Genomic DNA, 25,573 nt, shown 5'->3' with positions numbered 1-25,573 from the left:
AGCTGCGACTCGCTCTGTGTCATAACTGCCCACACAGACCTCTTCCTGTCTTTTCAATTATCACAGAAGAAATCAAGCACTTGATAAGAGAACACCGGGGCGACAATGGAGAGAACGGGAAGTTTGGGGATCTTCATATTGAGTCTCATTGCTGCCATTAAACTGGGAGGTAAACCTTTATCCTTTCTTCCTACGGTCTCAACACTTGTTTCTAATGTCTGAATGAAACTCACTTGAAGGTGGTCAGTGTGGAGATTAAGTGCGCTCTGCAGAGATTAGATCTCTCCGCCCGTGTACCCAGGAGAGCTGGCTTTGCAATGATCTTAACATGCAGTTTGCTGTCAGAGAGTTGAAATTCTCTGATTCTCTTCCGCGCCCCCCCCCCCCCCCCCCCTGCCAAGCAGCCTCGAGCTTTATCTTCCCACTGGCAGCCAGTCATTCTCCATGATTGCCCTCCACAATGGTCAGTCTGGATCAGACACTGGCAGGCAGCAGCTTTCAGAGCACCTCACAGTTCACTGCTGCCCCAGATTAGGCAAATGGAGATGAGGGGAGAATGGGCCTCAGTGCACCAAATCCAAATAAAATTCAACAGGTTCCCATTCAATAAACAGGATTCCTGGTCTGTGAACTCAGGGCTGCTTATACGCTACCGTACAGGAATAGTGTGGGAATACTGGTCAGTGTACAGGAATAGTGTGGGGATACTGGCCAGTGTACAGGAATAGTGTGGGAATACTGGTCAGTGTACAGGAATAGTGTGGGGATACTGGCCAGTGTACAGGAATAGTGTGGGAATACTGGTCAGTGTACAGGAATAGTGTGGGGATACTGGTCAGTGTACAGGAATAGTGTGGGGATACTGGCCAGTGTACAGGAATAGTGTGGGAATACTGGTCAGTGTACAGGAATAGTGTGGGGATACTGGCCAGTGTACAGGAATAGTGTGGGGATACTGGTCAGTGTACAGGAATAGTGTGGGGATACTGGTCAGTGTACAGGAATAGTGTGGGGATACTGGCCAGTGTACAGGAATAGTGTGGGAATACTGGTCAGTGTACAGGAATAGTGTGGGGATACTGGTCAGTGTACAGGAATAGTGTGGGGATACTGGTCAGTGTACAGGAATAGTGTGGGATTACTGGTCAGTGTACACGAAAAGTGTGGAATTACTGGTCAATGTGCAGGAAGCGTGTGGGAATACTGGTCAGTATACAGGAATAGTTTGGGAATACTGTTCTATATATTCATGGTTGATTACACATTACAGTAAGGAATAGTCTGGGAATACTGGTCAATGTACAGGAATAGTCTGGGAATACTGGTCAATGTACAGGAATGGTCTGGGAATACTGGTCTTTATATTCACGGTTGATTATATATTACTGTACAAGGATAGACTGGGAACTCTATTCTGTATATGCAGAGTTTATACCTTAGTATCATTAATGTACAGGAATGGTCCAGGAATTCTGGTCTATGTAAGCTTCAGCAATTTCAATTCAAAACTGTGTGTATATATTGGGGCTGAGTGCAAGGGGAAGGGGAGGGGGGTTGAGTGCGGGGGGGTCTGAGAGGGAGGGGGCTGAGTTGAGGGTCTGGAGGGGGTGTCTGAGGGGGAAGAGGTCTGGAAGGGGGGTGTCTGTCAGAGTCATCCTCATGCCAACATGGTGTGAGGATGGGAGGTTAGCTGTTAATTCTGGCTGGGGGGAGGATGCCCCTCTTTGGTGAGGGGTTGGTGGTACTCCACTGGTCAGTGTTGGGGGAGGAGCACCATTTAATTTTTGGGGGGAGGGGTATCTGTCACCGAGCGCAGAAATCGGGGGGCAAAATCTTACCAGAAAGACGCTGCCAAGGCCACGGGGAAGCGCTCTCGTTTTCCCGCTGGCGTGGGCACTTAGCCTCAACATGGGAAAATCCTGCCTCTGGTCTGGTTAGTGGGGCTGATTATACATGACTGTCCAGGAATAGTGTAGGAATTCTGGTCTGTATTTTCGGGATTGTTTACACATTAATGTAGAGGAATAGTGCGGTAATTCTGATCGATGTATTTGGGGATGATTAAACATTACTGTACAGGAATAGTGTGGGAATTATACAATTCCTACAGTGCAGAAGAGGCCATTCATCCCATCAAGTCTGCAACGACTCTCTGACAGAATATTTTACCCAAGTCCTATCCCGACAACCCCACACGTTTCCCATGTCTAATGCATCTAAACCATACATCTTTGAACACTAAGGGACAATTTAGGATGGACAATCCACCTAACCCGCACGTCTTTGGAGTGTGGGAGGAAACTGGAGCAGCCGGAGGAAACCCACGCAGACACGGGGAGAATGTGCAAACTCCACACAGACAGTCATCTGAGGCCAGAATTGAACCCGGGTCCCTGGCGCTATGAGGCAGCAATGCTAACGACTGTGCCACTGTGTGGTTGGGGCTATGTCTGTACAGTGTTATCCAACTGGGATACATAAACCTTCTTTTCCCAGATATTTTCCCCTTATGTGACTAACAAAAAACAAAGATTTGACTCAGATTTCACGTAAACAAAACTCTCTCTTTATTTAATGCTTCAGGTACCAATACTCAACATAAATAGACATTACTTCCAACCCTCACTTTAACTTATTCAATTTAATTCGCTTAACATCAACCTTAACTTTAACTCATTTAACTTCAGCTCTAACTTTAAGTTTAAGTTTAACTGAAGATAAATACTATTCTCTTGAAAGAGCTGGCCAGATCCGCCCTGGGATATGGATGTTCCTTGTAGTTCTTAGTTCTTCTGATCTATGTAGTTCTTCAGGGCGCACGTTGTGAATGTGATTCTCATGTTTCCGCCAAGGAAAAGACTCTAAGTTGCTCTTTTTATCTTTAGCTTTGCACATCTTTCCAGAAAGTTCTCTGGCACTCAACCAATGATAGCGCAGGAAACTGATCACAATGTTCGATTATAGCCAATGGAGTTACTTGTAAACAACTCCCAAATGTTTATGGTTATAAAGTATTGCATGTAAGTCACATGGCTTCACCATGATTTGGGGTCCATATCCACAGATCTCTAAAGGTTGCCACTCAAGTGGATAGGGCTGTGAAGAAGGCCTATAGTGTATTAGCTTTTATTAATAGGGGGTTGGAGTTTAAGAGCCGTGGGGTTATGCTGCAACTGTACAGGACCTTGGTGAGACCACATTTGGAATATTGTGTGCAGTTCTGGTCACCTCACTATAAGAAGGATGTGGAAGCGCTGGAAAGAGTGCAGAGGAGATTTATCAGGATGCTGCCTGGTTTGGAGGGTAGGTCTTATGAGGAAAGGTTGAGGGAGCTAGGGCTGTTCTCTCTGGAGCGGAGGAGGCTGAGGGGAGACTTAATAGAGGTTTATAAAATGATGAAGGGGATAGATAGAGTGAACGTTCAAAGACTATTTCCTCGGGTGGATGGAGCTATTACAAGGGGGCATAACTATGGGGTTCATGGTGGGAGATATAGGAAGGATATCAGAGGTAGGTTCTTTACGCAGAGAGTGGTTGGGGTGTGGAATGGACTGCCTGCAGTGATAGTGGAGTCAGACACTTTAGGAACATTTAAGCGGTTATTGGATAGGCACATGGAGCACACCAGGATGAGAGGGAGTGGGATAGCTTGATCTTGGTTTCAGATAAAGCTCGGCACAACATCGTGGGCCGAAGGGCCTGTTCTGTGCTGTACTGTTCTATTTTCTATGTTCTATGATTGGAATAAGGTGGAAATCGATGGAGTCGGGAAGTCTGGCACCCGTCCAAACAATCATCCTTATTTGGTCAACACAGGAAGTGTCAGGTCACGTCTCGCAGGACAGGTCACGACTTGCTTCAGCCTTCCCTGAACAGTAGCAGTGTTTAACTCAACTTGACTAAAATTCCCAGCATGCTTGATTGTAGCTCTTAACCTTTTTCGTTGTTGCTGTTGCCATTGGCCATCCGGCCACAACAATAATAGTGCGGGAATTATGGTCTGTGTATTCAGGATTGATGATGCATTTCTGCACAGTAATAGTTTGAGTGTTCTGCTCTGTGCTTTAAGGAACGATTATACGTTATTGTACAGGAATCGGGTGGGAATTCTGCTCTGTGTAATGTACAGAATTCCTTCACCACTCCAGTACAGTATATCATCAACCCCTAATTTACAGACCAGAATTCCGAAACTATTCCTGGACAGAATGTATAATCATTCCCAAATGTATGGACCACAATTCCCACACTATTCCTCTTCAGTAATGTGTAAACAACTCCTGATATACAGTCGAGAATTCCCACAGTATTCCTGAACCTGAATGTATAAACAGCCCCTAATACAAGGTCCAGAATTTCCACACTGTTCCTTTAGATCATAGAAATCATAGAAACCCTACAGTGCAGAAAGAGGCCATTTGGCCCATCGAGTCATGTATGTCACTCTTAGCAACCCCCCCGCCCCCCGCGCCGAGGGCAGACCCCCGCTCCCACTCCTCCTCCAACACTGAGGCTAGACCTCCCCTCCTCCCCCACTGAGGCTAGACCTCCCCTCCTCCCCCACTGAGGCTAGACCTCCCCTCCTCCATCACTGAGGCTAGACCTCCCCTCCTCCATCACTGAGGCTAGACCTCCCCTCCTCCCCCACTGAGGCTAGACCTCCCCTCCTCCTCCCTCTTCCCCCGGCCCGCCCTGAGGACCTCCGGTTTATGGAGGGTGGAAGAGGGCCTGTTGTCCAGGAGTGAGTTGGCATAGTCCAATCCAGAGTAAACAACAGGACGAGTGAGGGTTCCAGCAGCAGTCTGGCTGAGTTGGATGAGGTGAAGGAGGGGGAAATAGGCAGTTTTATTGAGGACAGAGAAATGTGGTCAGTGGGTTCACCTCAAAACTAAACAAAATCACCGATTGAGAATCGCTTGCTTCAACAGCAGAAAATTGAGAGGGGGAAGGGTGGAAAACTGTGTGTGGACCTCACACGAGGGTTTCACACCCGGCGCCAAACAGTTTGCAACTGTCCTGGTCCTTTCCTACTGGTACAAACCGGATCTCACCCAGAAAGAGCCGGGGCGGCGGGGGGGCGGAGGGGGCGGGGGAGGTTATTATTTAGTCTGATCGGGGCACCCTTTAAACAAGGCGACCCAGTGTCAGTGCAGCCAGGCATTGCCGGTGTATTGAGGCTCCACTTCCTACATGACGCCACACTCCGGCGCCTGTTCGTATACACTGAGGGAGAATTTAGCATGGTCAATGCAAGTCTTTCAGACTGTGGGAGGAAACAGGAGCACCCGAAGGAAACCCATGCAGACACGGGGAGAATGTACAAACTCCACACAGACAGTGACTTAAGCTGGGAATCGAACCCGGACGCTGTGAGGCAGCGATGCTAACCACTGTGCCAACCTGTCTGTATAGCGCGCAAGAAGCAATATTTTTCACTATATCCCAATACATGTGACAATAATAAATCAAATCAAATCCCTTCCAGCTCTGATATTAATAGAGTGCATATTCCAAATTAAAAACATATTAAAAACTGCAGCAGAAAGAGAGGGCTTTGATCAGTCATCACAGTAAAAGTCTCTCAACACCAGGTTAAAGTCCAACAGGTTTATTTGGAATCACGAGCTTTTGGAGCGCTGCCAAAAACTCGTGATTCTAAATAAACCTGTTGGACTTTAACTTGGTGCTGTGAGACTACTTACTGTACCCATCCCAGTCCAACGCCGGCATCTCCACATCGTGGCTTTGATCAGTAGTATACAGCTTTGCAATGCCCCATTTTAACAGCACTGGCTCCAAAACCGGAGTCTCCAGGTGTTTTCAGAACATGGTTTTAGCCTATGGAGATTAAAGTTTACAGACAATGCAGTATTAATTCAAATATAGAACTGTTGTCAGCTTATAACTGACCAGTTCTCACTATAAATCAGTGAGTACATTTTCTCCAATTGCTGGTGCTTTCACATGTTGCAAAGGAGCCTGTCCCTTTAAGAGCACAAAGATGTGTTATGTAACCATTTGCAATCAGTTTTATCTAAATGACGCTTCGTTTGAGACAACTTTACAGCTCGTTCATTAGGTGTCAGTAAATTTCTGCCCCCTTGTTGATGTGCAACCTTCCCAAAAACCACAGCAATGAAGCTCAGCAGGAAATGAATGCATTCTGTCTGGGTGCTTTTTACATTCTGCACAGACACTTCTCACACTTTAACACGTGTGGCTGCATTATCATAACTGAGTTGTGGCATTGAGAGGGAGTGAGAGAGCTGAGGAAGGGGGAGAGACTGTGATGGGGAGAGGCTGTGATGGGGACAGGCTGTGATGGGGACAGGCTGTGATGGGGAGAGGGGATTGAAACCCCGATGGGAAAGGGGGAGAAGAGCTGACAGAGGAGCAAGGAAATTCCACCATGTGGAGAGAGAAAGAAGCAGTGGTGGTGATGGAGAGAGGTCATGAAGGGTGATGCGCTATCAATAAGGCGAAAGACTACCGGTGTGCCAATACAAGTGTAGGCTTTTATTCACAACAGAATCAGGAGCAGATCCCACCAAATAACCGACCTGGACTGAACAAGGGGGAGGAGACAGCCACCTTTATACTAGGTGCCGAGGGGAGGAACCAAACTGGAAGGGGATGTGTCCAGGTATGACAAGCACACACAACGGTGGTCCATATAGGACAAAGGCACAACTGAGGTCCACCACAATGGGGTCAGGGGGAGGGGTCGGGGAGAGGCCATATTGAGGTCAGGGGAGAGGTCATGATGGGGTCAGGCAGAGAGGCCATGATGGGGTCAGGGGGAGAGGTCATGATGGGGTCAGGGGGAGAGGCCATGATAGGGTCGGGGGAGAGGTCATGATGGGGTCAGGGGGAGAGGTCACGATGGGGTCGGGGGAGAGACATGATGGGGTCAGAGGAGAGATCATGATGGGGTTGGGGGAGAGGTAACGATGGGGTCGCGGGAGAGGTAACGATGGGGTCGGGGGAGAGGCATGATGGGGTCGGGGGAGAGATCATGATGGGATCAGGGGGAGGGGTAACGATGGGGTCGTGGGAGAGAGGTGATGATGGGGTCGGGGAGAGGTAACGATGGGGTCAAGGAGGTAGAGATCATGATGGGGTCGGGGGAGAGGCCATATTGGGGTCAGGGGAGAGGTCATGATGGGGTCGGGGAGAGGTAACAATGGGGTCAGGAGGTAGAGATCATGATGGGGTCAGGGGAGAGGTCATGATGGGGTCGGGGAGAGGTCATGATGGGGTCAGGGGAGAGGTCATGATGGGGTCAAGGGGAGAGGGGAATGGGAGCAATAGGAAGCTGGGGAGACAGGCTGTGAGCTGCTGGTCTGGGGAGGAGGGTGCGGGAGGTTGATAACTGGAGCTGCGGGTGGCCAAAGGCTTTTTTGAAGTTTTGTGTGGTGAGTCACTGATGCACCTCAATCCAGCGGAGCTTGTTTGTTGGGGTCTCTAACGTGGTGAGGAATCCCCGCCTACCCACTATGCAGGAGTGGGGATAACTGTACAAAGCAACAGGCACCTCAAACTCACCTTATGGGAACGACGACAACAACAGGCCCCTCCCCCCTCAACAACAACAACCTGTAACACTATAGCACCTATTACAACAATAAAATGTCCCTCACTGGAGCTTTAGAAAATAAAAATGTGACACTGAGCCACAAAAGGAGAGAATCAGGCAGAGGGGAGTGCAAGCAGAGATAATCACTGATTTCAAAGGGAATTTGAATAGACGCTTGATGGAAATAATCATGATGTGGAGATGCCAGCGTTGGACTGGGGTGAACACAGTAAGAAGTCTCACAACACTTTAACCTGGTGTGAGACTTCTTACTGGGAAATAATCATGTCAGACTCTGGGCAATAGACCGGGGGGAAGGAACCAATTGGATTACTCTCCACTGGGCTAGTAGTGACACAATGGTCTGAATGACTTCCTTCAGTACACTATCAGCAGTATATGTGATTGGGGGAGTAGTTTCTTCCAGAATCTTCCACTGCACTAAGCAGCCACACTGGGAGGCTTCATGAGCCACATCTGGCCCACAGGCTGTGAGTTGGTAAAGCTTGGGTTAAATAATCTGCTGAAAATTCTACATGCAGCTTTATATTCCCACAATCTTCGTCTGGACTCTGTTTAGCTCCGGACCAGTTCCGGGGCTCTTGAACCCCACTGTGACATCCATCCGAACTCTGACCTATTGTGAGCTTCAAACAACAGCGGGATCCTTCTCCATTTTCCCTGTTATTCCCCTTGTTGACAATACCAGCTCCTTCCAACTCCTTAGCTACATGTTCCTGTGAGCATTCATCTGCCCTCTATACTGGCAGCTTCTAACCCAATGTTCAAAGTCCTCTCCGAACTGTGCCAACAATTCTCTGCTCTAAGGTTTGGCCTTCTCCTCTCTCATACAGTTAACCACATGCTATCTGTACTGTGGTTATTGTTTCCACGGTATAGGTCGCTCTGAGCTTCAGGATGCTTAGGCAGTATCAGATATCACCTCATTCCCCGATCATCGCAAACGTTCTGTCCTATTTAACATATTCCATTACAGTTATACACATAGCACACACTGCAGAGGACAACAGAGCACTAACTGCTCACAGTGCATTACGCTATAGCTGTTATTAGGGACAGGGATATCCCAGCTCCCATGCAGCGAGTAGGGAAGTGTCTGTTTTAACAGGATGCTACTTCAGCTCCTATACAGTCAGAGATCGGGGAGGTTGTGGGTGGTGCTGTTATAATTTGGGGTTAGGGTGGGGTCTAGCCTCTGGCTCTCCATTCACCATGATATTTCTGCAGCTGTGAATTTGCTTGAACCACACCCTCAGCTGCATCTAGATGCACTCCTCCCCATTAGAACCACCATTCTCTCTCAAACCATCTTCGTAACCTCCTTCCCCCATCCCCTCCGCACTCACCTCCAACAATAAACCTCAGGAACTCATGGACTGCTCTGTTACTAAGATCATCTGATCAGTTGTTCCTGCCACTTCCCGATCCCCCCACTGCACCCCCCCCGCTAACATGTTGAATCTCAGTGGTCACAACATCTAGCTTCCCGAGGAGAGGCACGCCTGCTCCCTCTTTCTCAGGCTTTGGTCAATCTGATTCACTCTGCAGTTTTACAATGATGTTCTCTTCTAATTCCTCACTACAAACAGAGTTGCTCTGATTTACCTCATCGTCAATGTAGCAATTGCGAGGATTGACGGCCACCAGTTAGTATAATGAACTATAATGGTTTATTTATGTGGTGAACCATAGATGGTCAGCACTATGGGTACTTGTAGATATGTTACTGTTGTCACTGTTGGGGTTAGGGTTGGGCTGTTCTACCTGTTGATATTGTTCTGTGGTACACTCCAGTTGGCTCCGCCTACCTGGAGGAGTATAAAGGTCACTGCACTGCCTGGTGACCCTTTAGTCTGGGATTGTATTGTATATAGTGTGCTCCATTCTTGTTAGTAATAAAAGCCTTTATTTCCCGGGTACGATCTAGCCTCCTGAGTGATTTAATCGCGCATCATAGAAATCATAGAAAATTTTATTACTAACAAAATTTTGGTAAAAAAAAACCCATGGAGCAAATGTTTAAACCCGATCGGCTTACTTTAGATCCACATGCGGCAGGAGCGTCGAACACTTTTGACCATTGGTTAAAGTGTTTTCAAGACTACATCGATGCCTCAACAGCCATTCAAAATGACGCCGATAGGCTGCGGGTCCTCCACGCGAGGGTAAGCGACACCGTATACTCATCAATCCGCGATGCCCAAGACTACAAAGGGGCCATCAAACTACTTAAGAAGCTGTACAACAAACCGCCAAACGGGATCCATGCTCGACACCTTCGAGCCACTCGACGGCGGCAGCCCGGCGAAACGACAGGACAGTACCTGCGCGAACTTCAGCAGCTAGCCAGAGCCTGCAACTGCAAGCCAGTGTCGGTGGCCCAGTATACGAACGACTTGATCCGAGATGCGTTCGTGGCGGGAATCGGCTCATCGTATATTCGCCTTCGGCTGCTAGAGCAAGGTAACCTAGACCTAGCTAAGACGGTGGAATTGGCTGACACGATGGAAACGGCCTCCAGAAGTCTAGAAACGTACCCCACCGACCACGTGGGAACATCGTGGCAAGTACAGCCACCGACTCAACTTTACCCAGCGGCTCCGAAAAACTGCGCGATTGTGCTTTCAACCTCGGACCTGACGACGGCGGCAGCTCCAGGAGGCCCACGGTGCTATTTCTGTGGATTGGCGAAACACCCTCGGCAGCGATGTCCAGCTAGAACGGTATTTTGCTCTGCGTGTGGGAAGAAAGGGCATTATGCCAAAGTCTGCAGGACCAAACCACCCTCCAAGCATAGCAGCGCAGCGTGTGATTCTCCAGAACCTGTCTCCTTGTCTCCAGCTTCTTCGAGGTCTTCCACCACGTGTGATTCCAGAGCGCTGCCATTCCTGACGACGAAGACGCAAGACACGTGCGACCTGCAGGGGCCGCCACTTTTAGCGCCACCGACCACGTGCGATCCATGGGCGCAGCCATTTTGGTCGGCACCGACCGCAGACGACCAGCAGGGTCATCATCATCAACCATCTCAGCTGCCTGCAGTTGCACTCAAGACCCAATGGTGGCGTCAATCATCCTGGACCAGGCCAAGCCTCACATACTCGACAAGTCCATGATGGGCATAGAGGTAAATGGACGCCAAATTCATTGTTTGTTTGACAGCGGGAGCACGGAGAGTTTCATTCACCCTGACACCGTGAAATGGTGCGGTCTCCGAGTACGGACTGTCAGACAGACAATTTCGATGGCGTCGCGGTCCCGGTCTGTTACCGTGCTAGGGAGCTGCGTGGTCAACCTAATGGTGCGGGGCACAGTTTACGAGAACTTCAGGCTCCTCGTGTTACCGCACCTTTGTGCTCCAATACTCCTGGGACTAGACTTTATGGTCCACCTGAGGAGTGTAACCCTGCAGTATGATGGGCCACTCCCTCCACTTTCAGTGGGAGCACAGCAGCCTCCAAATTGCCCAGCACACTCCACGTGTAGCCTCTCGACACTCAGAATCACCCCACCATCCTTATTCGAGAATCTCGTGCCAGGCTGCAAGCCCATCGCAACCAAGAGCAGGCGTTACAGCGCTGAGGATCGGATCTTTATTCGATCTGAAGTTCAGCGGCTCCTCGGGAAGGGATCATTCAACCTAGCACTAGTCCATGGAGAGCGCAAGTCGTGGTGGTTAAAACCGGAGACAAACCCCGGATGGTCATAGACTATAGTCAGACCATTAATAGATACACGCAGCTGGATGCGTATCCTCTCCCGCGCATATCTGACATGGTCAACCAGATTGCGCAGTACCGGGTGTTCTCCACCATTGACTTGAAGTCAGCTTACCACCAGCTCCCCATTCGCCCAGAGGACCGAAAATATACGGCCTTTGAGGCGGATGGTCGTCTTTACCATTTTTTAAGGGTTCCCTTTGGCGTCACGAATGGGGTCTCGGTCTTCCAGTGTGCAATGGACCGAATGGTGGACCAGAACAGGCTGCGGGCTACCTTCCCGTACCTGGATAATGTCACTATCTGCGGCCATGACCAGCAGGACCACGATGCCAACCTCCTTAGATTTTTACGCACTGCGTCTCGCCTGAATCTGACCTACAACAGGGAGAAGTGCGTATTTAGCAAGCGCCGCCTAGCAATTCTCGGATATGTGGTGGAAAACGGGGTCCTTGGCCCTGATCCAGACCGTATGCGTCCCCTCCTTGAACTTCCCCTGCCCACTAGTATCAAAGCACTGAGAAGATGCTTAGGTTTCTTTTCATACTATGCACAGTGGGTTCCCAATTATGCGGACAAAGCCCGTCCGCTCATCAAGTCTACCTCTTTTTCCCTAGCAGCAGAGGCTCGCTTAGCCTTTGAATGGATAAAAGCCGACATCGCGAAAGCCACGATGCACGCTGTTGATGAGTCCATCCCCTTTCAGGTGGAGAGTGATGCATCTGATTTCGCCCTGGCCGCCACACTTAACCAGGCGGGCAGGCCCTTCGCCTTTTTCTCTCGCACCCTCCAAGGCCCTGAAATTCGGCACTCCGCGGTGGAAAAAGAGGCTCAGGCCATTGTGGAGGCCGTCCGGCATTGGCGCCATTACTTGGCGGGAAAACGATTCACCCTGCTCACGGACCAGCGGTCCGTGGCGTTCATGTACAACAACACGTTACGGGGTAAGATCAAAAATGATAAAATCTTGAGGTGGAGAATCGAACTCTCCATCTACAACTATGATATCATGTACCGTCCGGGGAAGCTCAATGAGCCCCCAGACGCCCTGTCGCGTGGAACATGTGCAAGTGTGCAGGAGGATCGATTACAGGCCCTCCACAATGATCTCTGCCATCCGGGGATCACTCGGCTCTTCCATTTCATAAAGGCCCGGAATCTACCCTACTCAGTGGATGATGTCAGGTCCATAACCCGAAGCTGCCAGGTATGTGCTGAATGCAAACCGCACTTCTACCGACCTGAGAGGGCACACCTCATTAAGGCCACTCGCCCTTTTGAAAGACTGAGTGTGGACTTCAAGGGCCCCCTTCCTTCGACAGATCGGAACGTGTACTTCCTCAATGTGATTGACGAGTACTCACGATTCCCTTTTGCCATTCCCTGTTCAGACATAACCACTGCCACGGTTATCAAAGCATTACGGGATCTTTTCACCCTGTTCGGTTACCCTAGCTATATCCACAGTGATAGGGGCTCGTCATTTATGAGTGACGACTTGAGGCAATACCTGCTCTCAAAGAGGATTGCCTCAAGTAGAACTACGAGTTATAACCCCAGGGGTAACGGACAGGTTGAACGAGAAAATGCTACAGTCTGGAAGGCTGTCTTACTGGCTTTGAGGTCTAAAGGTCTTCCAGTCTCCCGTTGGCAAGAGGTACTCTCTGATGCGCTCCATTCCATCCGCTCCCTCCTGTGTACGGCAACCAACGCTACACCACATGAGAGGATGTTTTCCTTCCCTAGGAAGTCTTCCTCTGGGACCTCATAACCGTCTTGGTTGATGTACTCAGGACCTGTCCTCTTGCGGCGGAATGTTAGGACCCGCAAGTCCGACCCTTTGGTTGAACAGGTCCATCTGCTCCACGCCAACCCTCAATATGCCTATGTGGCATATCCTGACAGGCGAGAGGACACGGTCTCTATTAGAGATCTGGCGCCTGCAGGGGTCTTGGAAACCCCAGTAGCTCCCACACCCCTAGTTAGGGACCCCTTGACCTTTATCTCCCCTCCTGACACGGCGCGGGCAGTATCGGGACCACCACTTAATCCTCTTACTCCCGTGTACAGCTTGCCTGAGTCCAGGAGAGTGTCACCACCTCGAGGCGTGCTCGAGTCCAGCAGATTGTCGCCACCTCGTGGTCCACCCGTCCGTGAGGAACTGGAGGAGTCACTGGACACCGCCTTGGAGAGAAGGTCACCACGGTCACCAGAACCGGCGTTACCGCCAGTGTTGAGGAGGTCGCAGAGACGGTGCGGACCTCCAATACGACTGAACTTGTGAATATATGAACAGTCGTTCTGTTTTTTTTGCCCCGCCGGCCTTTGTTTTAAAGGAGGGGTGAATGTGGTGAACCATAGATGGTTACCACGATGAACCATAGATGGTCAGCACTATGGGTACTTGTAGATATGTTACTGTTGTCACTGTTGGGGTTAGGGTTGGGCTGTTCTACCTGTTGATATTGTTCTGTGGTACACTCCAGTTGGCTCCGCCTACCTGGAGGAGTATAAAGGTCACTGCACTGCCTGGTGACCCTTTAGTCTGGGATTGTATTGTATATAGTGTGCTCCATTCTTGTTAGTAATAAAAGCCTTTATTTCCCGGGTACGATCTAGCCTCCCGAGTGATTTAATCGCGCATCAATTTACAAGCAAATAAATATACAGAGTACTCTTACGATGTTTGCACTTCCAGCTCTCAGATCTATTCTGGCTGTAAAAGCCCACGCTCTGCACCAAGATCCCCGCGTTCGTTCCCCAACCACCAACCAGCTTCCCCCCAGCTCCCCATGTTAGCCAATATTGTTACCGAGTCTCTCTCTTCACGTACTGCCTCATTCTTCAAATCCGTCAATATCCTAAAAAACATCCTCGCCATCTCCTTGTGAATGACCATTCCAGATTCAATGTCCTTTTCCTCTCTGAAGTCCTTGATGTGTTGTCACCCCCCGTGTTCATATCCACCCGTTTCCATATTGCTATGACCAGACAAAGAGGAGTGAACTTCCTCCCCTCAGTGGTCACTACACAGGTTTCCAGTTCTTTACTCCGGAGATGCCTTTTCCAATCCAAATGTATTTACTTTTGAAATAAGGAGCCAATCAAACCAGGTTTTCTGGCAGTAAGGAAAGAGCAAAGGGAGGAACCTTACCAAAAAGATCCAAAGTGCCAAAGCAGCATGAAAATGGAAGAGAATCGTGCCCATTTGTTGGGTGAGTTCCCAGTTGTACGACACTTCGTTGAAAAAGAGCCACAATGCGATTGTTGCCAGCCTTCTGCTAATCTCTGCTGCTGAGCTCGAGGGGTGCCATTGCGCAGACACCCCATCTCCCAGTGCACTGTGGACACACAATATACTGGGAGATCTCCTGTCACTCCCACCCCTCCCCATAGACATCGGGAACCGCTGTCGATCGCTCACTGTGCCAGTCTCCCCACACCCTGGACATTGCACCTTCCCCTCCCCGATCGCCATACCGGACATCACCCTGGGTCAATCTCCACCCCTCCAATGGCAGAGTTCCCCCTTCCCTTTGCCCCCCCCGATGGAGCTCCCCCAGCCTCCCCCTATCATGGTCCTGCCCCCTCGGCCCCTGCCCCTTTGGCCCACCCCTAGTGGGCAGTGCCAGGGTGCCAGGCTGGCAGTGCCAGGGTGCCAGGCTGATGATAGCATCCGGCACTCACTAATTAGATTTAAATGAACTAATGAATATTGAAATTGGATTTGCCACCTTTATGGGCATGAAGTCGATTTCATTGTCAAATCAGTGCCGGTAACATCATGAAAGGTAAAAACCTGCCGTGATTTTCCGCCTCTCGCCCGATCTTACCGGCTCGTTACACCGATCGACCGGCGGAACAAGCCGATAGGATCGTCCCCTAGGTTTACTGCTCAGCAAACAGGAGAAAATAGTAATAAAACAAGTGACGACACACTCTCAGATCTCAGAAAGAAGGAAAGTTAAAGTCCAAATAAAAGTTTTAAGCTTAAGTTTTTTTATGAATGTCACAAGTTGGCTTACATTAACACTGCAATGAAACTACTGTGAAAATCCCCTAGTCGCCACACTCTGGCGCTTGTTCTGGTACATTGAGGGAGAATTTAGCATGGCCAATGCACCTCACCAGCACGTCTTTTGGACTGTGGGAGGAAACCGGAGCACCCAGAGGAAACCCATGCAGACATGGGGAGAACGTGCAGACTCCACACAGACAGTCACCCAAGCTGGGAATCGAACTCGGGTTCCTGGTGCTGTGAGGCAGCAGTGCTAACCACTGTGCCACCGTTAAAAGAATATATGATTACGTTCTTTGCGTGTCCTTGATGGTTGTAAGCTGTTTGAAGTTTATTGGTTTTCTTTAAAATCCTGGAGGTGAATTAAAGTTCAGGTGACTGCTCCTGGCTGGAGGCCATTCGCTCTTTTTAATTGTGTAAACTGTCTCCCAGAAATTGATGCTTTCTCCCTGGTGGGAAGTCGCTATCTCTGTGAATGAGTCCAGTCCCATCATATGCACCACCCCGCTGCGGGTTTCCGTGCTGCAAGGGGCGTATTCAGTGGGAAATCCCACTGAAGGACTGGAAGATCCCACCATCAGCAGTGGTGGGCTGTCTCCCCCGCCGTTCCATGGGAAATCCCACCCAGGGATTCTCTTCTCCAACGAGTGATTCCTGACTGCTTCCTTCCACAGTTTTTCCCATGATCTCTTTCTGTTTCCAGGTTGACAAGTGTTTTCACTCATTTGTGGGACATGGGTGTCGCTGGCTAGGCCAACATTTATTGCCCATCCCTAGTTGCCCTCAGAAGGTGGTGGTGAGCTTCAGACTTGAATCGCTGCAGTCCTTGAGGTATAGGCAAACTCATAGCGCTGTCAGGGAGGGAGTTCCAGGATTTTGACCCAGCGGCCGCGAAGGAACCGCGATATATTTCCAAATCAGGATGGTGAGTGGTTTGGAAAGGAACTTCCAGGTGGTGGTGTTCCCATTTATCTGCTGCCCTTGTCTTTCTAGATGGTGGCAGTCCTAGCTTTGAAAGGTACTGTCTAAGAACCCTTGGTGAGTTCCAGCAGTGCATCTTGTAGGTGGTACACACGGCTGCTATTGAGTGTCAGTGGTGGGAGGATTGAATGGTGGAAGGGATAGTAATCAAGCGGGCTGCTGGTCCTGAATGGTGTTGACCTTCTTGGATTTTGCTGCAAAGCAAGTGGACAAATTCCATCACACCTCTGATTTGTGCCTTGTAGATGGTGGACAGGTTTTGGGGAATCAGGGTGTGAGTTAATCACCACAGAATTCCTAGCCTCTGACCTGTTCTTGTAGCCACAGTACTTACACGGCTAGTCCAGGGTCAGTGTCTGGTCAATGATAACTCCCAGGATGTTGATTGTGGAGGATTCAGCAATGGTAATGCCATTGAATGTCAAGGAACGATGGTTAGATGCTGTCTTGTTGGAGGTGGTCATGGCTGACACTTGTAGAAGTGATGAAGTGTCAGCCCAAGCCTGGATATTATCCAGATCTTGTTGCATTTGGACATGGACTGCTTCAGTATCTGAGGAGTCGTGAATGGTGCTGAACATTGTGCAGTCATCGGCGATCATCCCCACTTCTGACCTTATGACTGAGGGAAGGTCATTGATGAAGCAGCTGAAGATGGCTGGGCCTAGGGCACTACCCTGAGGGACTCCTGCAGAGATGTCCTGGAGCTGAGATAATAGATCTCCAACCGTCAAAACCATCTTCCTTTGTAACAGGTATGACTCCAACCAGTGGCATGTTTTTCCTGGTACCCATTGATTCCAGTTTCGCTCGGGCTCCTTGATGCCACACTCGGTTGAATGTGGCCTTGATGTCAAGGGCTGTCACTCTCACCTCACCTCTGGAATTCAGCCCTTTCGTCCATGTTTGAATCAAGGTCGTAATGAGGTCAGGAGCTCAGTGACGCTGGCGAAACCCAAACTGGGCGTCACTGAGCAGGTTATTGCTGAGCAGGCGCTGCTTGAAAGCACTGTTGATGACCCCTTCCATCACTTTACTGATGATCGAGAATAGACTGGGCGGTAATTGGCCGGGTTGGATTTGATCTGTTTCTTGTGTACAGGACATACCTGGTCAATTTTCCACATTGTTGGGTAGATGCCAGTGTTGTAGCTGGACGAGAAGAGCTTGGCCAGGGGAGCGGCAAGTTCTGGAGCACAAGTCTTCAGTACTATTGCTGGAATATTGTCAGCGCCTGTTGCCTTTGCAGTATCCAGTGCCTCCAACGTAAAGTGAATCATATTGGATGAAGATCGACATCTGAGATGCTGGGGAGGAGGCCGGGATGGATTATCCACTTGTCATTTCTGGCTGAAGATTGGTGCGAATGCTTCAGCCTTATCCTTTGCACTGATGTGCTGGACTCCTCCATCATTGAGATTGGGGATATTTGTGGAGCCTCCTCCTCCAGTGAGTTGTTTAATTGTCCACCTCCATTCATGGCTGGACGGGGTAGGACTGCAGAGCTCAGATTTAATCCATTAGGTGTGGAATCACTTAACTCTGTCTATCAGATGTTGTTTATGCTGTTTGGCATGCAAGAAGCCCTGAGTTGTAGCTTCACCAGGTTGACACTTTATTTTTAGGTATACCCGGCGTTGCTCCTGGCATACCAGGGGGTATGCATGGTGGGCAGCATGGTGGCACAGTGGTTAGCACTGCTGCCTCACAGTGCCAGGGATCCGGGTTCGATTCCCGGCCTGGGTCACTGTCTGTGCGGAGTCTGCACGTGCTCCCCATGTCCATCTGGGTTTCCTCCGGGTGCTCCGGTTTCCTCCCACATTCCAAAGGTGTGCGGGTTAGGTTGATTGGCCGTGCTAAATTGACCCTAGTGTCAGGGGGATTAGCAGGATAAATATGTGTAGTTACGGGAATAGGGCCTAGGTGGGATTGTGGTGTGGTCGGTACAGACTCGATGGGCTGAATGGCCTCCTTCTGTACTGTAGGGATTCTATTCTATTCTATTCTATACCCTCCTGCACTCTACAATGAACCCTGGCTTGGTGTTAATGATAGAATGGGGGATATGCTGGGCCATGAGGGTAAATCTAGTTTTTAAACCTGCTGTCTGTATATTCCATGAAAGGAGTTTTATTAAGATGTCTTGCAGTCGTTGTTGTAGAACAACAAGATCTTCCATCTCAGAAAATTTTGATACATTTCAAGATGGTAAAAGCTGCCAGGAGCTGGGGTAATTTCAGCTGCCGCAGTGGGTTTGAGTGTCTGTCGGGTATATCTGGCTGGTTAGCAGTTGCAATTGTCTTGGCAGAATTACCAATGATTAAAGTCCCACACTTTGCATTTTTAGTGCGTTCCTCCCAAGAATTCATTTGTGAACTGAACATTGATACTCTAAGGCGTGGAATTCCATGAGTAACATGTCAGCAGAGTAATCCATATGGAAAAGTGCCCAACTTACAGTAACAGCAATCAGGTGACTGATGGTAGCCATCTTTGGCCAGTGTCCTGTATTTTTTTTAAAGCAGGTCCTCTTTACACAGTTCAATACATTTTTGTTTAGTTGGTAGAATTATGGGTAGATTTCACTCAGTCACAATTTCCTGTTATTGTGACAATATTCTATGTTTGAAACCTTCCAATCAGGTGTCTGTCCTGCCACAGTGTCAAACAGTTCTTACCAACGTCACAGATGACATCCTATGTAGCTGTTTTTTTTAGCACGTGAAGTAATCACCAAGCTTCTGCAGTGGCTAAATGAGGCTCTCTGAGCTGAATGTTATCAGGTGGCAGTCTTCAATGATGTGAATCATTGATAGGGGGGCAGCACTGCCGGCACCACTGGCGTGGTCACAAGTATGATCAGCCATGATCATAATGAATGGCGGAATGGGCTCGAAGGGCCGAATGGCCTCCTCCTGCTTCTAGCTTCTGTGTAATTTGCTGCACAGAGGCCTTAGCCAGTGCGGAGACGGTTGAAGAGTGCGAATGTTGGATGGCAGCTTGAAACCGGGTGATGTGTGATGAGGAAGTGGTTTGTAATGGAGGTGTACTGGTTCCGATCCTGCTGCCTCAGGGCCCCTGCTGCTTTGTGTCTGTGACAAAGGCAAACACTCCCTTCTCCCCTGTCTCAAGCTGCCTGCAGCCTGTAGCACAACTGACACATAATCATCTTCCAATGCCTTTCCACTGTTATCCAACTGGACTGGACTGCACTCACTGTTACTGATTCAATTGTAGAAAGATGATTATATTCAACAGTTTCTCTTCCTGCTCCTTCTCTCACCCCTCTGCAAGGATCTTCCTTTGGCCTCCTCCTGTTTCTCATCCACATCCTGTCCCTCAGCAACATCATGTGAAAAGACATTAGAATCCACGGACAATCCCTCAACCCCGTCGCTATTTCTAAGTTGTCAGACTGCTTGTCTGACGTCCGGAACCAAGTGAGTAGAAATTCCCTCTGGTTAAATATTAAAACGGGAACGATTGTCTTCAGTCCCTGTCACCAACCCCACTCCCTCATCCCCAACCCCTGGCAACGGCCTCAGCTTCAACCACAGTGTTATCATTTTGAATTCTGAGATGAGTTTCCAACCACGTATTTGTACATCACTAACAGACTCTATTTCCATCATCTGAACATCATCTGACTCAACCCCTTTATCAGATCAAACGCTGTTGAAACACTTGCCCGAGGCATTTTTATCTCTGTTGTATTGCAGCCCAGGCCAGCTTCCCGCCTTCCAGTCTATCCGTAAACCCAACATCCGGCAAAACTCTGCCATTCATGCCTTAACCCACACCAAGTCCTGTTCACCTCTCCCTCCCGCCCGTGCACTCTGACCTGCACTGAATCCTGGTTAAGCAACATCTCAATGCCCACCCGCAGTTTCAAATCAATCCATGGCCAAGCCCTTCCCTGTCTCTATATTAGCTTCCCACTACCCTCTGAGATATCCACAATCCTGGCATCCTGAGCATTCCCAGTTTTAGTTGCTGAATTGTTGGCAGCCATGCTGAAGGCAGCCTGGGCCATAAGTTCTGGAATTCCCTCCCTATCTCGCCTCTCCACATTCCTCTCGCCTCCTTTAAGACACTCCTTAAAACTTACCTCTTAAACTATGGTCATCTGCCTTCGGAGGCTGGTGTTTTATAATGCTCCCGGAAACATTTATTACATCAAAAGCAACACATTAATACAATTAGAGTCATAGAGTCATAGAAGTTTACAGCATGGAAACAGGCCCTTTGGCCCAGCTTGTCCATGCCGCCCAGTTTTTACCACTAAGCTAGTCCCAATTGCCCACATTTGGCCCATATCCCTCTATGCCCATCTTAACCATGTAACTGTCGAAATACTTTTTAAAAGACAAAATTGTACCCACCTCTACTACTGTCTCTGGTAGCTTGTTCCAGACACTCACCACCCTCTGGACCCTTTTGTATCTCTCCCCTCTCACCTTAAACCTATGCCCTCTAGTTTTAGACTCCCCTAGTTTTGGGAAAAGATGTTGGCTATCTAGCTGATCTATGCCCCTCATTATTCTATAGATTTCTATAAGATCACCCCGAAGTCTCCGACGTTCCGGGGAAAATACTCAGTCAAATGTTGCCTTGATGTCAAGGGCCGTCATTCTCACATCTCGCCTTTAGCTCTTTAGTCCATGTTTGAACCAAGGCTGTAATGAGTGACTCTGGCAAAACCCAAACTGAGCGTTCCTGAGCAGGTTGTTGCTGAGCAAGCACCACTTTATAGTATGATTGACTGCTCCTTCCATCACCTTACTGATGATTGAGAGTAGACTGGGCAGTAATTTGCTGGGTTGGATTTGTCCTGCTTTTCATGTACAGGACATACCTGGGCAATTTTTCACATTGTTGGGTAGATGCCAGTATTGTAACTGTCCTGGAAGAGCTTGGCTAGGGCAGCGGCAAGTTCTAGAGCATAAATCTTTAGTACTATTGCTGGAATATTGTCAGAGCCCATTGCTTTTGCAGTATCCAGTGCCTTCAGCTGTTTTTGATAACATGTGGAGCGAATCAAATTGGCCGGAGACTGGCATCTGAGATGCTGGGATCCTCCAGAGGAGGCCGAGATGGATCATCCACTCGGCACTTCTGGCCGAAGATTGTTGTAAATGCTTCAGCCTTATTGTTTGCATTGATGGGCTCCTCCAACACTGAAGATGGGAATATTTGTTTAACTGGAGGTCTGTGACCAGTGGTGTTCCGCAGGGCTCTGTACTGGGGCCTCTGCTATTTGTGATATATATAAATGATTTGGAAGAAGGTGTAACTGGTGTAATCAGCAAGTTTGCGGATGACACGAAGATGGCTGGACTTGCGGATAGCGAAGAGCATTGTCGGGCAATACAGCAGGATATAGATAGGCTGGAAAATTGGGCGGAGAGGTGGCAGATGGAGTTTAATCCGGATAAATGCGAAGTGATGCATTTTGGAAGAAATAATGTAGGGAGGAGTTATACAATAAATGGCAGAGTCATCAGGAGTATAGAAACACAGAGGGACCTAGGTGTGCAAGTCCACAAATCCTTGAAGGTGGCAACACAGGTGGAGAAGGTGGTGAAGAAGGCATATGGTATGCTTGCCTTTATAGGACGGGGTATAGAGTATAAAAGCTGGAGTCTGATGATGCAGCTGTATAGAACGCTGGTTAGGCCACATTTGGAGTACTGTGTCCAGTTCTGGTCGCCGCACTACCAGAAGGACGTGGAGGCGTTAGAGAGAGTGCAGAGAAGGTTTACCAGGATGTTGCCTGGTATGGAGGGTCTTAGCTATGAGGAGAGATTGGGTAAACTGGGGTTGTTCTCCCTGGAAAGACGGAGAATGAGGGGAGATCTAATAGAGGTGTACAAGATTATGAAGAGGATAGATAGGGTGAACGGTGGGAAGCTTTTTCCCAGATCAGAAGTGACGTGCACGAGGGGTCACGGGCTCAAGGTGAGAGGGGCGAAGTATAACTCAGATATTAGAGGGATGTTTTTTACACAGAGGGTGGTGGGGGCCTGGAATGCGCTGCCAAGTAGGGTGGTGGAGGCAGGCACGCTGACATCGTTTAAGACTTACCTGGATAGTCACATGAGCAGCCTGGGAATGGAGGGATACAAACGATTGGTCTAGTTGGACCAAGGAGCGGCACAGGCTTGGAGGGCCGAAGGGCCTGTTTCCTGTGCTGTACTGTTCTTTGTTCTTTGTTCTTTGTTCTATCTCCTCCAGTGAGTTGTCTAATTGTCCACCACCATTCAAAGTTGGATCTGGCAGGACTGCAGAGCTTAGATCGATCCGTTGGTTGTGGAATTGTTTAGCTCTGTCTATTGCATCCTGCTTCTGCTGTTTGGCACACACGTTGTTGTAATATTGTAGCTTCACCAGATTGGCATCAAATATTTAGGTGTGCCAGGTGCTGCTCTTGGCATGCTCTCCTGCTTTTTCCATTGAACCCTGATCCCCTGGCTTGGTTGGATGGGCAATCTCCATGAGGTTACAGATTGTGGGTGAGTCCAATTCTGCTGCTGCGGATGGCCCACAGCACCTCATGGACGCCCAGTCTTGAGCTGCTGGATCTGTTTGAAATCTATCCCATTTCGCACAGTGACATTTCATTCAATCAGATCTCATTCAATTTGCAGCTCATGCTTGTATTAAACTAGGAGCTAATGCCTTTGTTAGAACAAAGAAATGTTTCATGTTTTCTGTGGTCTACTGGGAAGGAGAGGTTAGGGCTTTGGATTTTGTATGGGGTGCAAGGTTCCTCCAATACCCAAAATCTCATGGACTGCACTCACTCTGATAAGGAGCTTGCTGAACCCTAGATTTGTGCCCATGTTCCTGTCAGCTGCCATGGTGCTTTTATATTATGCAGGCTTCCATCTTCCCACTCTGTTCGTGCGGGGAAAAGGGCTGCTCAAGGCCAAGGGTTATCCACTGCCTAACATTGCTTGTCAGCGGGTACAATACATGGAGCTACCATTAATCAATGACCTTCAGCCTGAGGAGGTAGTTGACACGGATCACAGAGAATGGTGAAGGAGTGGGAGGGAAGTGGCAGAGGTGAGGGGAGGTGTGAACGTAGTGTTGGAGAGAGACACAGCTTCTGCCTGCAGTGAAAGGCCTCTGGCAGCAGCTCGCTGGAGAAGTTCTTCAGCTGAACAATGCGTTTCTGCCTTTCTATTCCTCCTGCCAATGTAGACAAGTTCACATTTTCCACATTAAACTCCATTGGCCAAATGTTTTCCCATTCACTTAACCATCCCTTTGCAAACTCCTTATCCTCTCTTCACAACTTCCTCTCCGACCTATGGTTTGTTATCAGCAAATTTAACGACCATATATTCACTCCTTTCATCCAAGTCATTGATATCGATTGTAAATTGGTGAGGCTCCAGCATTGATCCCTGCGGCACTCCACCAGTTACAGGGTACCGACCTGAAAATGACCCATTTATCCCCATTCCATGCTTCCTGTTAACTAAGCAATCCTTTATCAATTCTAATACGTTACCCCCCTGACACCAGGAGCTCTGCAATGTGGCACGTTATCAAATGCTTTGATGAGAGATTGTGTAGAGCACTCAATCTAAACTCTCTGGAGTTTGGAGGAATGCGAGGGCATCATATTGAAACTGAGATGATTCTAAGGCGGGAGGGGCTTGATGGGGTAGACACTGAGAGAATGTGTTCCCTTGGCTGGGAAATCTAGAACACGGGGGCACAGCTTCAGGGTCCATCATTGAAAAATGAAACAAGAAGGAATTTCCGCACATTTCTTTGGGAATCTCAACCACAGAAGGTTCCGTGCGGACCCTCGGTCACTGGGTACATTTGAGGCTGAGACGGATAGATTTTAGGCATTCAAGCAACATGGGGATCAGGTGGGAAATGAGGTCAAAGGTCAGCTATGATTTTATTGAATGGGGGAGTCGTTTGAGGGGCCATATTGCCCTGGTCCAATTTCTTACATTCTTAAAGATCTTTATAAATGATCAGACCTCAGTAGGAGTATTGTGCCTAATTCTAGCCATCTCACTTTCAGAAGAGGGTGAGAAAAGATTTACTCAGGATAATCTATGATGAGAGATTCAAGAATTTGTATTTGTTCTCCTTACAGCAGAGAGAAGGCTAAGGGAAGATCGAACCATTCAAAACCATGGGGCAGTAAATAAGGAGGAACCTTATATTACCTAGGACCTACCCTATATTAAGCTGATCTTTCTCTACACCCTAGCTGTGACTGTAACACTATATTCTGCACCCTCTCCTTCCCTTCTCCCCTATGTACTGTGTGAACGGTATGCTTTGTCTGTATAGCGCACAAGAAACAATACTTTTCACTGTATACTAATACATGTGACAATGATAAATCAAATCAAATTTAAACCACGGTGGTACAGTAGTTAGCACAGCTGCCTCACAGCGCCAGCGGCCCAGGTTCAATTCCGGCCTTGAGTCACTGTCTGTGTGGAGTTTGCACATTCTCCCCGTGTCTGCGTGGGTTTCCTCCGGGTGCTCCAGTTTCCCCCCACAGTCCAAAGATGTGCGGTTTAGATTGATTGGCCATGCTAAATTACCCTTTAGTGTCAGGGGATTAGCAGGATAAATGTGTGGGGTTACGGGGATAGGGTCTGGGTGGGATTGTGGTCGGTGCAGGCTCGATGGGCCGAATGGCCTACTTCTGCACTATAGGGATTCTATGGTTCTATGAATTGGCAAAAGAATTGTAGGTGAGATGGTGAGAATTGTAGCGCATTGTTATGATCTGGAATTCAATGGTTAAAATGGGAGTTGAAGCAGGTTCATAGTAACTTGCCAATCTAGTTTGGATCATTACTTGAAACGGAGGAACTCCAGGGCTATTGGGTGAGAATTGGTTTGGGAATAATTGGACAGCTCCTTCAAAGGGCTAGAACAGAAGTGATGGGCCAAATCGCCTCCTCGAACAACTCAGTGATTATCACATTGTTGTTGGTTGGAGCTTGCTGTGCATAAATTGGCTGTTATGTTTCCTAAACCCCAACAGTGAGGACACTTCAAAACACACTTCCTCAGCCAGAAGATGCTTTGGGACATGGAGAGGTTGTGAAAGGAGCGAGGAAAAGCCAGATCTCTTTTTCTTACTTCTTTCTTAGAATATTTCTAGGTGCTGCATCATCCCTTTGCTTTTGAGCTTTTTAATCCGATTTATAAAACTGAGGGATCTCATGCGGCCTACGGTTTTGTCAACCTATCTCCCCCCGCTTTTCA

General features: G+C 48.7%; 2 protein-coding genes across 2 annotated transcripts in view; both read left to right on the top strand.

Annotated features, from left to right (window-relative positions):
- LOC144503875 (T-cell-specific surface glycoprotein CD28-like) overlaps nt 1-25,573 on the top strand; it is a 184,301-nt gene that overhangs the window by 54,097 nt on the left and 104,631 nt on the right. The gene's annotated exons all lie outside the window — the stretch shown is intronic.
- LOC144504087 (T-cell-specific surface glycoprotein CD28-like) overlaps nt 98-25,573 on the top strand; it is a 74,060-nt gene continuing 48,584 nt past the window's right edge. Inside the window, exon 1 of the mRNA XM_078229255.1 lies at nt 98-169. Coding sequence (XP_078085381.1) covers nt 106-169 — 64 coding nt within the window. The 5' untranslated portion in view covers nt 98-105. The remainder of the gene's footprint in view (nt 170-25,573) is intronic.

Source organism: Mustelus asterias, chromosome 14, assembly GCF_964213995.1.
Source record: "Mustelus asterias chromosome 14, sMusAst1.hap1.1, whole genome shotgun sequence".
Taxonomy (NCBI): domain Eukaryota; kingdom Metazoa; phylum Chordata; class Chondrichthyes; order Carcharhiniformes; family Triakidae; genus Mustelus; species Mustelus asterias.
The sequence above is the reverse complement of the archived record's forward strand: the minus strand, read 5'-3'. Positions and strand labels throughout refer to the sequence as shown.